At 37.9% G+C, this 15,551-nt stretch overlaps 1 protein-coding gene across 1 annotated transcript in view; it reads right to left on the bottom strand.

Moving 5' to 3' along the window:
• The window catches only part of ITIH6 (inter-alpha-trypsin inhibitor heavy chain family member 6), a 55,920-nt gene extending 47,822 nt beyond the window's left edge, over window positions 1-8,098 (bottom strand). The window contains 1 exon segment of the mRNA XM_053447824.1: window positions 7,883-8,098. Within this exon segment, the coding sequence (XP_053303799.1) occupies window positions 7,883-8,098 (216 nt within the window).
• Window positions 8,099-15,551: the final 7,453 nt, after the last annotated feature.

Here is a 15,551-nt window from a genome sequence, read left to right as displayed (position 1 = left end):
TGTGTGCTGTGTCTCAGATAACCATGCCTGGCTGGAGTTGCCCTACCCCCTGTCAGGGGGTTGGGCTCAGTGGAAACTAGTCTTCTGTGTGGCCTTTTTTCCCTGGATGTTTCCCATGCTTCTTCAGAGGATCAGAGCAAAAATGGCTGTACCCATAATCTGGCTCAGAGCAGAAAAATCAGTCTTCTCTCTTTAATAAACCCTCTAGGACAAAGAGTCTCCACTTCTGTATGCCCAAGGGAAAACTGCAGCCTCCCATGGTGCCTGCACACTGCAACCCTCTAAAAGGTAGTCCCAGGGAACCGGGAGTGCTACTGTCCTTTGTGATTCTAAAACTGAGTGGCCACAGGCTTGTGGCTTCTGTATCATGTCTGGGTGCTGCTCTAAAGCCCTTTCCAGGCTGCTACCACCCTATGAGTTTTTATCTGGTCAGGCACAGTTTCCAGATTTTTCAAGCTGCTCAGGAAGAGTGGTTACTGACAGGCCCAGCTCTTGGTTTATGGCAATCTGACCATGTATTCACTGGGTTCACTGACCATAACCTGCTTCCTGGCTCCACTGCTGGGGCACTCTGCTGGCCCAGGAAGCACCTTATGTTCTATGACCCTTCATATCCCAAGACCACAATGCCCTATCTAGAATTCTGCCTTTTCATTTCCAGAGCCCCTTTAAGAGAGGGATGTCTCTCATTAGAGAAGATTTCTAATGGTTCTGATTTTAAGCTCCAGTGTTATATCACTTTCTAGGACCAGTTTGCAGAAGCTCTCTCCCCCTTCTGTTTATTTTCCAATATCTCCCCTCAGAGTCATGACTCTGCATGTTCTACCTTGCAAAAAGTGGTCACTTTTCTTCTTGTAGAGATCCAGATATATATTCGTACACCTCAGTCTGATTTTTTGGGTGTTCAAAATATTTAAATTCAGGGGACTACACCTCCATCATCTTGCCTCCCTCTAGCTAACTTTTCAAACACAAGGTAAGAATGGATTTATATCTTTGTTGTGCTGAGAGAACAATGAAACAAACAAAATCCATCAACTCAGTATATTATATCTAGCAAAGAAATCTGAAAATCAGAATAAACATATTTTTAACAAACAAAAAATAAGTTTGTTTCTAAAAGATCCATATAAAGGAAAATGTAAAGAATGTTCTTCCAGCATAAGTAAAATAAGCCCAGAGAGAATGTCTAAGAAACAATAAGAAATGAGAATTAAAGAAGTTATAAATATACTGATAAATCAAAATATATAATAATTTTATAAAACAACAACCACAATAACAGTGATAACAACAATATCTTGTGTGTTTAAAAGAGAGACAAATCTAACATATGTGACAAAATTCAAATATATCAGTAGTGGGCCATAAAATTATGGTGCTCTAAGGTCCTCATATCTTTCAGGTGAATGGTAAAGATAATGACTAATCTTTTTATTTTCCTTATTATCTTTTTATTTTTAATGACTAATCTTTAAAGTCAAGATTAGCTTTAAAATTCTCCAGTATAGCAATGAAAGAAATAAATATAGAGAATTTAACTTCCTAGTAGAGTGACAAAATGCAAAGAGAAACATGGATAATAACTTAAAAGAAACAACAACAAAAAAGAAACTGAAAAAAAAAAACAATTAAAAAGCATAAAATAAGATGTGGAAAATCCAAAAATATCAGTATTACAATAAAAAATGACTCAATATTCCATGTAATTAAAAAAAAACAAAGAATCTCAGATTAAATTTTAAGACTAATTACAAGATACATATATACAACATAAGGAAAAAATATATCCCAAACAAATGTTAACCAACAAGAATATTGTATAGCTATGGTCCTAGCAAACAAAAGATAAACAAAAGCATTATTGAACATAAAGATCACTTTATACTGAAAGAAGCTTCAGCTTACAGTAATGACACATCATATTTCATCAGATCAAGAGTTAGATAAATTGTAGGATACAGAGATATGTGTTAAATTAAAAGAATGTAGCTAATTATTATTGTAGACACCATCAATTATCAGATACATATTGGTTTCAGAAATGTGAAAATAAGGAAGAATTGTAAAATTTAAAATAGATGAAATAGGGTAAACTTTTTAAAATTCTATCAAAATATTTACAACAGACATTGACAAATACAAAGAATAATAAACCTATCTTGACTGTGAGTGATTTTAACTTACCTCATAATAAAATAGAACAAGGAAGTAAAATATGAGTAATAATATGAAAATTTTGATCAACATAATTGACAATTATATGCAAAAAGATATACATATCGGGGCACCTGGGTGGCTCAGTGGGTTAAAGCCTCTGCCTTTAGCTCAGGTCATGATCCCAAGGTCCTGGGATCAAGCCCCGCATGAGGCTCTCTGCTCAGCAGGGAGCCTGCTTCCTCCTCTCTCTCTCTGCCTGCCTCTCCACCTACTTGTGATCTCTGTCAAATAAATAAATAAAATCTTTAAAAACATAAAAATAAAAAAGATATACATATCAATTTATTTATACCTGCATCTATATCTACACCTATATAAAAAACAGTGTGTATATATATATATACATATATATATGTCTACCTGTATATGTGTGTGTATGTATGTTTTTACATATTTAATATATATGTGTATATATTTATACACACATCTGTAATTACATATATATACATATATAAATATGCAATATATAGATATATATAATTGCTGAGTATGCATTCTTTTCAATACCACATGGAATATTTCTTAAAAATGATCACATATTGGTAATTTTTAAAGCATTGATACCATATAAGCCATATTCTCTAGCACCAACAAACTTTAGTTAATATTTGTAATATATTTTTAAAACTATAATTCCATGTATGCTAGAAAATTCCTCATGAATTTAGAAATCAAGAAACATAATTCAGGTGCCTGGGTGGCTCAGTTGTTAAGCATCTGCCTTCAACTCAGATCATAATCCCAGGGTCCTCGGATTGAGCCCCACATCAGGATCCCTGTTCAGTGGGAACCCTACTTCTCCCTCTCCCACTACTCTTGCTCATGTTCCCTCTCTCGCTGTCTCTCTCTCTGTCAAATAAATAAATAAAATCTTTGAAAAAAAAAGAAACATAATTCTAAATAACTCATTGGTAAAAGAAGATAATAATGGATAATAGAAGATATTTAGGTTTTGATAATGATAACAGTGTTACACATAAAAATTGTGAAACATATTTAAGGAAATTGTTAGAGCAAATTTTATATCCTTAAATGCTTATATTAGAAAAAAAGGAAGGTTAAAATTTAATGAACTAACCATTCAATTTAAGAAGTTAGAAAAAGAGCAACAGAATAAAGCCAAAGTAGAAGAAAGGAAAAATTAAAGATAGTTGAAATTAATAAAATGAACTAAATACATAGATTATCAGCAAAGTCAAAGATTGTTGAAAAGACTAATATGATCAAGCTCTGGCAAGATACATAAAAGAAACAAAGAAATAATTATAGGAATGAAGAAGTGTAATAGTTACAGATGCAAAACATTAAAAGATAATAAGATAATGCGTTTATGCTAAAATTTGAAAATTTAGATGGCATGAATAAATTCTTAAAAATATACAACTTATTGAAATGGAATAAACTAGAAACAGAATATCTAAATAGTTTTATAACAATTAGAGATATTAAATCTGTTGTTTAAATTGTCCTCCCCACCCCCACCACAAATACCATAGATCAATTTTACTGGACAGTTCTAACAAACATTTGAGGAAAAATATATATAATTTGAGAACTATATTCTCATAGTATAATCAGAAATATATTTGATCCTCATCCTCTATTCCTGACACAGAGCTCCTAAAACTTGGAATTCCCTGAGTGATAGGAATATTTTTTGTTATTCATAATGAGCCCTTTTAAACACATTCAAGTTTATGCTAATAAGGTGACTTAAGGTGGGGCCCTTAGATAGCTGCAAGAGGGGCTGGTCACCAGAAACTCCTTTGGCTGCAGATCACTCAAAAGACAAGTACTCAAGAAATGAACTTTGATTGGAAAGGAACACTAGTTTTCCTCAGGAGGCTGGCCACATGGGGAAAAGGCAGACTCTTGACTAAGGCCAACTCCCAGGTTTCTGCCTGTCCCAGAGATTTTTAAATCAGTTAAGAGAGTGCTGTCGTCTATAACATTTTTTTTTAATTTTTATTTATTTATTTGACAGAGAGAGAGAGAGATCACAAGTAGACAGAGAGGCAGGCAGAGAGAAGGGAGAAGCAGGCCCCCTGCCGAGCAGAGCCCGATGTGGGGCTCGATCCCAGGACCCTGAGATCATGACCTGAGCTGAAGGCAGAGGCTTAACCCACTGAGCCACCCAGGTGCCCCTGTAACATTTTTTTTTACATCTTAATTATTTATTTGTCAGAAAGAGAGAGAGATCAGAGGAGTAGAGGAAGAAGCAGACCCTCCACTGAGCAGGGAGCCTGATGCAGGATTCAATCCCAGGATCCTGGGATCATGACTTGAGCCCAAGGTAGACACTTAACTGACTGAGCCACCCAGGCACCCTGTGACATTTCTTGATTACATGTAGACTCAATGATATCAACTACAGAGTTATCTCAATGCTCAGAGATTGTGCAAAAAGTTCTAGCTCCTTGGTGACCAGGGGAGTTGTGCAAGAAGATCTGGATCCTTGGTACCCATGGGTTGTTCAAGGGTACTCTGTTCTTTCTGGAAAGAAAGGCAAGGTCTACAGATGTGCAAAGGTAGGTCAGTAAAGTCATTTGTGTGACCTTAAAAATGAAAAACATTTTGCTAAAAGATTCCTTGGCTAATCAGAAAGCTCAGAGAGCTTCAAACAGACTTGCTGTCCTTTGTGGCCTGGGGACATTTTGGTCCTTTATTCCCAAAGGCCAGTGGTCTGCAAATCTCAAAGAAAGTAAATTAGTTCTATTACACATCAAGGACCTTTAGTCAGTCAGCAAGCAAGCAAAGAGTGTGTTAACTTTAAGTTAGCCCTTAAGACCAGCTACAGTGCTGTTATAATTTGAGGGTTTGAACTTTTGGCCCAATCCACCAATCTCCAGGAAAAGAAGAAGGAGCTGAAGATTAAGCTTTATTGAGACTCAAACAAGACTTGATGATCAGCTTTTGAACTCTTGGCCCAACCCACCAAACTCCAGGAAGAGGAGGGGATGGAGTCTAAGCTCTATAGAAACCCTTGAAGAAGATTTGATGATGAGCTTTTACATTATTGAGCACATTGAGGTTATGGGAAGATAACACACCAAAAAGGGCATGGAAGCTCTGGGTGTCTTCCCCCATGCATTGCTCGAATCACTTCTTCCATTTGGCTGCCCCTAAATTGTATCATTCATAATAAACCAGTAATAGTGAAGTGTTTTCCCTGGTTTCCATGAGTCTTTAGCAAATTATCAAACCTGAGAAGATGGGTGTGGGAACCCCAATTTGTAATCAAGTTGAATAAGAGTGTAAGTAACCTGGGGATCCACTACCTAAAACTGGCATCTGAACAGAGTGTGGTCAGTCTTGAAAGACTGAATTCTCAACTATGGGGTCTGCACTAACTCCATGTAGTTAGTATCAGAATTTATTTGACTTGTAGGACACTTGATGTCTGCAGAGAATTTGAGAATTGTTTGATGTGGAAAACCCACACATTTGGTGTCAGATGTGTTAGTGTGAGTAGAAACAACACTTTATATCTCTTTAGTCATATTAAGGGTAGGATAGCCTCAATTCCAAAACATGACAAAGAAGGTAGGAAAAATAAGTTTCAGGTAAATATTATTAATGAGTATAGATGAAAAAATTCTAAACAAAACATTTGCAAGTCAAATACAGCAAAGTGTAAGAAAAGATCATCACTATCAATTTAAATCATTCAGGAAAATAGAATTGGTTTAATATTAGACATCAATTATTATTGTTACCCACATTAATTAATTAGAGAAAAAAGTCATAACAGCATCTCAAAGAATCTAGAAACAGTTTAGTTGTAGGAAGGGCTTTTGATAAAATTCAATGCTCATTTATAAAATTTAAACAAAAGAAAACCTATCTGTAGACTAGGAATAAGAACAAATTTACACAATCTGATAAGTGGGTATAAAAATGAAAAAAAAAACCCTAGAACAAAAAACTGGTAAAATTATATATAATAGTAAAAATACTTTCCTTTTAAGATAAGGAAAAAAAAGTGTTCCAAATACTACCAATTAAATTACAGTAAATAGAAGATATCCTAGCAAGAGCAGTAAAGTAAGAAGAAATAAAAAGTCAAAGGATTAAAGGTAAAGAAAGCAGTAGTTATTTAAACACAATTGCTTGTATAAAATAAAGGTAACAATGACAAATCTTTGGAATTAATAAAAATAGTTTAGCTAAGTTGCTGGGTGCAAAATGAGTATGTGGAAGTCAATAGTATCTCTATACTCCAACAACAAGCAGTTTGAAATTTTAATTTGAAAACATACCATTTTCAAGATCATCAAAACATACATTATAAACCATGTGCTATAATAAATCTATAGGAACTACAATGTGTTAACACAGGAATAACAAGCTTTTCAATGGAAGAGAATACACATCCTGCACAACTTTTGTTAGATCTATCTCACACATATAACACATAGAAAACAGATTCATGACAGAGTAGACACTGCATATCATAGAGAGAAGGATGGACTTTTCAGTAAATAGTGCTGGGACAAATAGTTATTCATATGTAAAAATTATGAAATTTGACCTCACAAAACCCAATTCCAAGTAGATTAAAAACATAAATGAGAATTGCAAATGTATATAATTGTTGAAGACCCTATAGCAGAATAAATTTGTGGCTCTGGAGCAAAGAAGTATTTCTTAAACATGACATAGAACACATTGAAAAGTAATTCAAGATGGTGGCATAGGAAGATCCTGAACTGACCTCCTCCCATAAACACACCAAATCTACAGCTACACATGAATCAATTCCCTGTGAAAAAGACCTGAAAACTAGCAGAAAAGCTTCTCCACAACAGAGAATAAAAGGGCCACATTGAGAGAGGAGAGGAAGAATTGCATCTCACCAAAATCCGCACCACAACAGTGCAACCCACAATAAGGGGGAAATCTCACAAATACAGAGATTCTCCTGAGGAGTGAGGGGGTCATACCCCACATCGGGCACCCCCACTTTGGGGGCATACCCTGGAGAAATGAGTCCCCGAAATTTCTGGCTCTGAAAACCAACAAGACATATTTCCTAGAGACCTAAAAGGCTAGGGGGAATGGAAAGTCTGCTCTTAAAGGGCTCCCTCATGCTCGCTCACCCTGGGATTCAGCAGAGAAGTACTAGTTTGAAAAGCCCATAGGGGCATCTGGGTGGCTCAGTTAGTTCAGCATCAGACTCTTATTTTGGCTCAGGTCTGATCTCAGGATTGTGCGATCAAGTCTTGAGTCAGGCTCTGTGCTGGGTGTGGAGCCTGCTTAAGATTCTCTCCCTCTCTAAAAAGAAAGAAAGAAAGAAAGAAGGAAAGAAAGAAAGAAATAAATAAAGAAAGAAAGGAAGAAATAAAGAAAGAAACAGAAAGAAAGACAGAATAAACCAAAGCACCTAGACCATACACAAAAAAGATTCATTACCTAATCTTAAAGAATCCACCAGAGATGTGGGGCTCTGGATGGAGTTTCACCAAGGAAGAATGCATTTGCTGGTGGCAATTTTTGTTCTTGATCTACTTTGTTAGTGTCCCACAGCCAAGTTTTTTGCCCAGCCCTGATGAAATATATAAAGTCTGCAGATGTGCTCTACCCTTGTGATCCCTCACAGGCCCCCTGAAGCCAGTGGAACTGCTCCCCACCCAGGCACACCTTTAGTACTGCTGCAACTCACATGCTCACTCTGGCCCAGGGTTCCCTCGTCACCCTGCTGCAGCCAGTGGGCTTGCAACTGACCCTGGGCTCCCTTGAAGCCCTGCTGAAGCTGGCTGGGTTGGCCTGCTTCCACATGCTCCCACAACCATGCCAAAGCCAACAGGACTCTCATGCCTTGGTTACCTCCACAGTTCCACTGAAGCCAGCAGGCCTGCCTGGACCCAGGCTCCCCCATGGCCCTGCTGAAGCTTGCAGGCCTACCCTGGCCCCAAGCTCCTTGGTGTTCCTGCTGAAACTGATAGGCCTGCCCCAGCCCTGGGCTCCCAAGAGCTTATGCAGAAGCCAGCAGACTCATGTATTCCACAAAGGGAACACCACTTAAACACCTGGCTCTGAGACCAGGAGCACTTATATTGCTGAGCATCAGGGAACCAAAACAAATAGCAAAGCAGTTCTTGGAAGGCTACCCACTCCAGGGCATGACAGAGCAGACTCAAACACATCCCCAGTCATCCTGTGAAAAGGGCCTATTAACTTGTACTGGAGCTCAGCCTGAGGGTCAGATTTCAGGTTAATAATGTCTAGATGTTACAGAGGAGCTTTTAGAGAATATAGGCCAAAGGACATCTTTTTTTTTTAAATTTTTTATTATATTCTATTAGTCACCATAGAGTACCTCATTAGTTTTTGATGTAGCGTTCCAAGGTTCATTGTCGGTGTATAACGCCCAGTGCTCCATGCAATATGTGCCCTCCTTAATACCTATCACTGGGCCAACCCATCCTCCTACCTCTCTGCCCTCTAAAACCCTCAGTTTGTTTCTTGGAGTCCACAGTCTCTCCTGGTTCATTTCCCCCTAATACCTCCCCTCTTAATTTTTCCCTTCCTTCTCCTAATGTTCTCCATGCTATTCCTTATGTTCCACAAATAAGAGAAACCATATGATAATTGACTTTCTCTGCTTGACTTAGTTCACTTAGAATAAACACCTCCATTCCCATTCATGTTGATGCAAATGTTGGGTATTCACCCTTTCTGATGGCTGAGTAATATTCCATTGTGTATATGGACGACATCTTCTTTATCCATTTGTATGTTGAAGGGCATCTCAGCTATTTCCACAGTTTGTCTATTGTGGACATTGCTACTATGAACATTGGGGTGCATGTGGCTCTTCTTTTCACTGCATCAGTATCTTTGGGGTAAATACAGTAGTGCAATCACTGGATCATAGGGTAGCTCTATTTTAAATTTTTTTGAGGAACCTTCAAACTGTTTTCCAAAGTGGCTGCACCAACTTTCATTCCTACCAACAGTGTAAGAGAGTTCCTCTTTCTCCACATCCTCACCAACATTTGTTATTCTTTGCCTTGTCAATTTTTGCCATTCTAACTGGTGTAAGGTGTTATCCCAATGTGGTTTTCATTTGAAATTTCCTGATGGCTAATCATGAGGAATATTTTTTCATGTGTGGAGAAGTGTCTGTTCATGTCTTCTGACCATCTTTTGACTGGATTATTTGTTTTTTGGGTGTTGAGTTTGAAAAGTTCTTTATAGATCTTGGATATCAGCCATTTATCTGTAGTGTCATTTGAAGATACCTTCTCCCATTCTGTGGGTTGCCTCTTTGTTTTGTTGACTGTTTCCTCTGATGTGCAGAAGACTTTTAACTATTTTTCTTTTTTTTTATTAATTTTTAATTTTTTCAGCATAACAGTATTCATTATTTTTGCACCACACCCAGTGCTCCATGCAATCCGTGCCCTCTACAATACCCACCACCTGGTGCCCCCAACCTCCCACCCCCCACCCCTTTAAAATTCTCAGATCGTTTTTCAGAGTCCATAGTCTCTCATGGTTCACCTCCCGTTCCAATTACCCTCAACTCCCTTCTCCTCTCCATCTCCCCTTGTCCTCCATGCTATTTGTTATGCTCCACAAATAAGTGAAACCATATGATAATTGACTCTCTCTGCTTGACTTATTTCACTCAGCATAATCTCTTCCAGTCCTGTCCATGTTGCTACAAAACTTGGGTATTCATCCTTTCTTTTTTCTTTTTCTTTATTTTTTTTACAGCTTTATAAACATTTATTTTTATCCCCAGGGGTACAGGTCTGTGAATCGCCAGGTTTACACACTTCACAGCACTCACCATAGCACATACCCTCCCCAATATCCATAACCCCACCCCCCTCTCCCAACCCCCTCCCCCCATCAACCCTCAGTTTGTTTTGTGAGATTAAGAGTCACTTATGGTTTGTCGCCCTCCCAATCCCATCTTGTTTCATTTATTCTTCTCCTACCTCCCTTAACCCCCATGTTGCATCTCCCTCTCCCTCATATCAGGGAGATCATATGATAGTTGTCTTTCTCCGATTGACTTATTTCGCTAAGCATGATACCCTCTAGTTCCATCCACGTCGTCGCAAATGGCAAGATTTCATTTCTTTTGATGGCTGCATAGTATTCCATTGTGTATATATACCACATCTTCTTTATCCATTCGTCTGTAGATGGACATCTAGGTTCTTTCCATAGTTTGGCTATTGTAGACATTGCTGCTATAAACATTCGGGTGCACGTGCCCCTTCGGATCACTACGTTTGTATCTTTAGGGTAAATACCCAGCAGTGCAATTGCTGGGTCATAGGGTAGTTCTATTTTCAACATTTTGAGGAACCTCCATGCTGTTTTCCAGAGTGGTTGCACCAGCTTGCATTCCCACCAACAGTGTAGGAGGGTTCCCCTTTCTCCGCATCCTCGCCAGCATCTGTCATTTCCTGACTTGTTAATTTTAGCCATTCTGACTGGTGTGAGGTGATATCTCATGGTGGTTTTGATTTGTATTTCCCTGATGCCGAGTGATATGGAGCACTTTTTCATGTGTCTGTTGGCCATCTGGATGTCTTCTTTGCAGAAATGTCTGTTCATGTCCTCTGCCCATTTCTTGATTGGATTATTTGTTCTTTGGGTGTTGAGTTTGCTAAATTCTTTATAGATTTTGGACACTAGCCCTTTATCTGATATGTCATTTGCAAATATCTTCTCCCATTCTGTCAGTTGTCTTTTGGTTTTGTTAACTGTGTCCTTTGCTGTGCAAAAGCTTTTGATCTTGATAAAATCCCAAAAGTTCATTTTTGCCCTTGCTTCCCTTGCCTTTGGTGATGTTCCTAGGAAGATGTTGCTGCGGCTGACGTCGAAGAGGTTGCTGCCTGTGTTCTCCTCGAGGATTTTGATGGATTCCTTTCTCACATTGAGATCCTTCATCCATTTTGAGTCTATTTTCGTGTGTGGTGTAAGGAAATGATCCAATTTCATTTTTCTGCATGTGGCTGTCCAATTTTCCCAACACCATTTATTGAAGAGGCTGTCTTTGTTCCATTGGACATTCTTTCCTGCTTTGTCGAAGATGAGTTGACCATAGAGTTGAGGGTCCATTTCTGGGCTCTCTATTCTGTTCCATTGATCTATGTGTCTGTTTTTGTGCCAGTACCATGCTGTCTTGATGATGACAGCTTTGTAATAGAGCTTGAAGTCCGGAATTGTGATGCCACCTACTTTGGCTTTCTTTTTCAATATTCCTTTGGCTATTCGAGGTCTTTTCTGGTTCCATATAAATTTTAGGATTATTTGTTCCATTTCTTTGAAAAAAATGGATGGTACTTTGATAGGAATTGCATTAAATGTGTAGATTGCTTTAGGTAGCATAGACATTTGCACAATATTTATTCTTCCAATCCAGGAGCATGGAACATTTTTCCATTTCTTTGTGTCTTCCTCAATTTCTTTCATGAGTACTTTATAGTTTTCTGAGTATAGATTCTTAGTCTCTTTGGTTAGGTTTATTCCTAGGTATCTTATAGTTTTGGGTGCAATTGTAAATAGGATGGACTCCTTAATTTCTCTTTCTTCTGTCTTGTTGTTGGTGTAGAGAAATGCAACTGATTTCTGTGCATTGATTTTATATCCTGACACTTTACTGAATTCCTGTACAAGTTCTAGCAGTTTTGGAGTGGAGTCTTTTGGGTTTTCCACATATAGTATCATATCATCTGCAAAGAGTGATAGCTTGACTTCTTCTTTGCCGATTTGGATGCCTTTAATTTCCTTTTGTTGTCTGATTGCTGAGGCTAGGACTTCTAGTACTATGTTGAATACAGTGGTGATAACGGACATCCCTGCCGTGTTCCTGACCTTAGCGGCAAAGCTTTCAGTTTTTCTCCATTGAGAATGATATTTTCGGTGGGTTTTTCATAGATGGCTTTGATAATATTGAGGTATGTGCCCTCTATCCCTACACTTTGAAGAGTTTTGATCAGGAAGGGATGCTGTACTTTGTCAAATGCTTTTTCAGCATCTATGGAGAGTATCATATGGTTCTTGTTCTTTCTTTTATTAATGTGTTGTATCACATTGATTGATTTGCGGATGATGAACCAACCTTGCAGCCCTGGAATAAATCCCACTTGGTCGTGGTGAATAATCCTTTTAATGTACTGTTGAATCCTATTGGCTAGTATTTTGGCGAGAATTTTTGCATCTGTGTTCATCAAGGATATTGGTCTGTAGTTCTCTTTTTTGTTGGGATCCTTGTCTGGTTTTGGGATCAAGGTGATGCTGGCCTCATAAAATGAGTTTGGAAATTTTCCTTCTATTGCTATTTTTTGGAACAGTTTCAGGAGAATAGGAATTAGTTCTTCTTTAAATGTTTGGTAGAATTCCCCCGGGAAGCCGTCTGGCCCTGGGCTTTTGTTTGTTTGGAGATTTTTGATGACTGTTTCAATCTCCTTACTGGTTATGGGTCTGTTCAGGCTTTCTATTTCTTCCTGGTTCAGTTGTGGTAGTTTATATGTCTCTAGGAATGCATCCATTTCTTCCAGATTGTCAAATTTGTTGGCGTAGAGTTGCTCATAGTATGTTCTTATAATTGTCTGTATTTCTTTGGTGTTAGTTGTGATCTCTCCTCTTTCATTCATGATTTTATTTATTTGGGTCCTTTCTCTTTTCTTTTTGATAAGTCTGGCCAGGGGTTTATCAATCTTATTAATTCTTTCAAAGAACCAGCTCCTAGTTTCGTTGATTTGTTCTATTGTTTTTTTGGTTTCTATTTCATTGATTTCTGCTCTGATCTTTATGATTTCTCTTCTCCTGCTGGGTTTTGGGTTTCTTTCTTGTTCTTTCTCCAGCTCCTTTAGGTGTAGGGTTAGGTTGTGTACCTGAGACCTTTCTTGTTTCTTGAGAATGGCTTGTACCGCTATATATTTTCCTCTCAGGACTGCCTTTGTTGTATCCCACAGATTCTGAACCGTTGTGTTTTCATTATCATTTGTTTCCATAAATTTTTTCAATTCTTCTTTAATTTCCTGGTTGACCCATTCATTCTTTAGAAGGATGCTGTTTAGTCTCCATGTATTTGGGTTCTTTCCAAATTTCCTCTTGTGATTGAGTTCTAGCTTCAGAGTATTGTGGTCTGAAAATATGCAGGGAATGATCCCAATCTTTTGATACCGGTTGAGACCTGATTTAGGACCAAGAATGTGATCTATTCTGGAGAATGTTCCATGTGCACTAGAGAAGAATGTGTATTCTGTTGCTTTGGGATGAAATGTTCTGAATATATCTGTGATGTCCATCTGGTCTAGTGTGTCATTTAAGGCCTTGATTTCCTTGTTGATCTTTTGCTTGGATGATGTGTCCATTTCAGTGAGGGGAGTGTTAAAATCCCCTACTATTATTGTATTCTTGTCGATGTGTTTCTTTGATTTTGTTATTAATTGGTTTATATAGTTGGCTGCTCCCACGTTAGGGGCATAGATATTTAAAATTGTTAGATCTTCTTGTTGGACAGTTCCTTTGAGTATGATATAGTGTCCTTCCTCATCTCTTATTATAGTCTTTGGCTTAAAATCTAATTGATCTGCTATAAGGATTGCCACTCCTGCTTTCTTCTGATGTCCATTAGCATGGTAAATTCTTTTCCACCCCCTCACTTTAAACCTGGAGGTGTCTTCGGGTTAAGATGAGTTTCTTGTAGGCAACATATAGATGGTTTTTGTTTTTTTATCCATTCTGATACCCTGTGTCTTTTGATTGGGGCATTTAGCCCATTAACATTCAGGGTAAGTATTGAGAGATATGAATTTAGTGCCATTGTATTGCCTGTAAGGTGACTGTTATTGTATATTGTCTCTGTTTCTTTCTGATCTACTACTTTTAGGGTCTCTCTTTGCTTAGAGGACCCCTTCAATATTTCCTGTAGAGCTGGTTTGGTATTTGCAAATTCTTTCAGTTTTTGTTTGTCCTGGAAGCTTTTAATCTCTCCTTCTATTTTCAATGATAGCCTAGCTGGATATAGTATTCTTGGCTGCACTGTTTTTCTCATTTAGTACTCTGAATATATCATGCCAGCTCTTTCTGGCCTGCCAGGTCTCTGTGGATAAGTCTGCTGCCAATCTAATATTTTTACCATTGTACGTTACAGACTTCTTTTCCCGGGCTGCTTTCAGGATCTTCTCTTTGTCACTAAGACTTGTAAATTTTACTATTAGGTGACGGGGTGTGGACCTATTCTTATTGATTTTGAGGGGGGTTTCTGAACCTCCTGAATTTTGATGCTTGTTCCCTTTGCCATATTGGGGAAATTCTCTCCAATAATTCTCTCCAATATACCTTCTGCTCCCCTCTCTGTTTCCTCTTCTTCTGGAATCCCAATTATTCTAATGTTGTTTTGTCTTATGGTGTCACTTATCTCTCGAATTCTCCCCTCGTGGTCCAGTAGCTGTTTGTCCCTCTTTTGCTCAGCTTCTTTATTCTCTGTCATTTGGTTTTCTATATCGCTAATTCTTTCTTCTGCCTCATTTATCCTAGCAGTGAGAGCCTCCATTTTTGATTGCACCTCATTAATAGCTTTTTTGATTTCAACTTGGTTAGATTTTAGTTCTTTTATTTCTCCAGAAAGGGCTTTTATATCTCCCGAGAGGGTTGCTTTAATATCTTCCATGCCTTTTTCAAGCCCGGCTAGAACCTTGAGAATCGTCATTCTGAACTCTATATCTGACATATTACCAATGTCTGTATTGATTAGGTCCCTAGCCTTTGGTACTGCCTCTTGTTCTTTTTTTTGTTGTGAATTTTTCCGCCTTGTCATTTTGTCCAGATAAGAGTCTATGAAGGAGCAAGTAAAATACTAAAAGGGTGGCAACAACCCCAGGAAAATATGCTTTAGCCAAATCAGAAGAGATCCCAAATCGTGAGGGGGGAGAAAGGGGATATAAAGGGGTTCAAAAAGAAAAAAAAAAAAGAAACTATTTAAAAAAAGAAAGCCGATAAAGAAAAAATATAAAAAGAGGAAAAAAAAATATATATATATATTAGATAAACTATTTAAAAAACGTTAAAAAAGAAGACGGTAAAAGTTAAAAAAAATTTAGCAGAAGAAGAGAAAAAGAAAAAAAAATATTGAAAAAGAAAAAAAAATATTAAATTAACTGCAAGGCTTAAAAATCATGGGGAGAAAGCCATGAGTTCCGTGCTTTGCTTTCTTCTCCTCTGGAATTCTGCCGCTCTCCTTGGTATTGAAACAGCACTCCTCGGTAGGTGAACTTGGTCCTGGCTGGGTTTCCCATTGATCTTCTGGGGGAGGGGCCTGTTGTAGTGATTCTCAAGCATCTTTGCCCCAGGCGGAG

The sequence above is a fragment of the Lutra lutra genome, chromosome X (assembly GCF_902655055.1).
Source record: "Lutra lutra chromosome X, mLutLut1.2, whole genome shotgun sequence".
In the NCBI taxonomy this organism is placed as follows: domain Eukaryota; kingdom Metazoa; phylum Chordata; class Mammalia; order Carnivora; family Mustelidae; genus Lutra; species Lutra lutra.
This window is presented reverse-complemented; position numbering and strand designations above follow the sequence as displayed.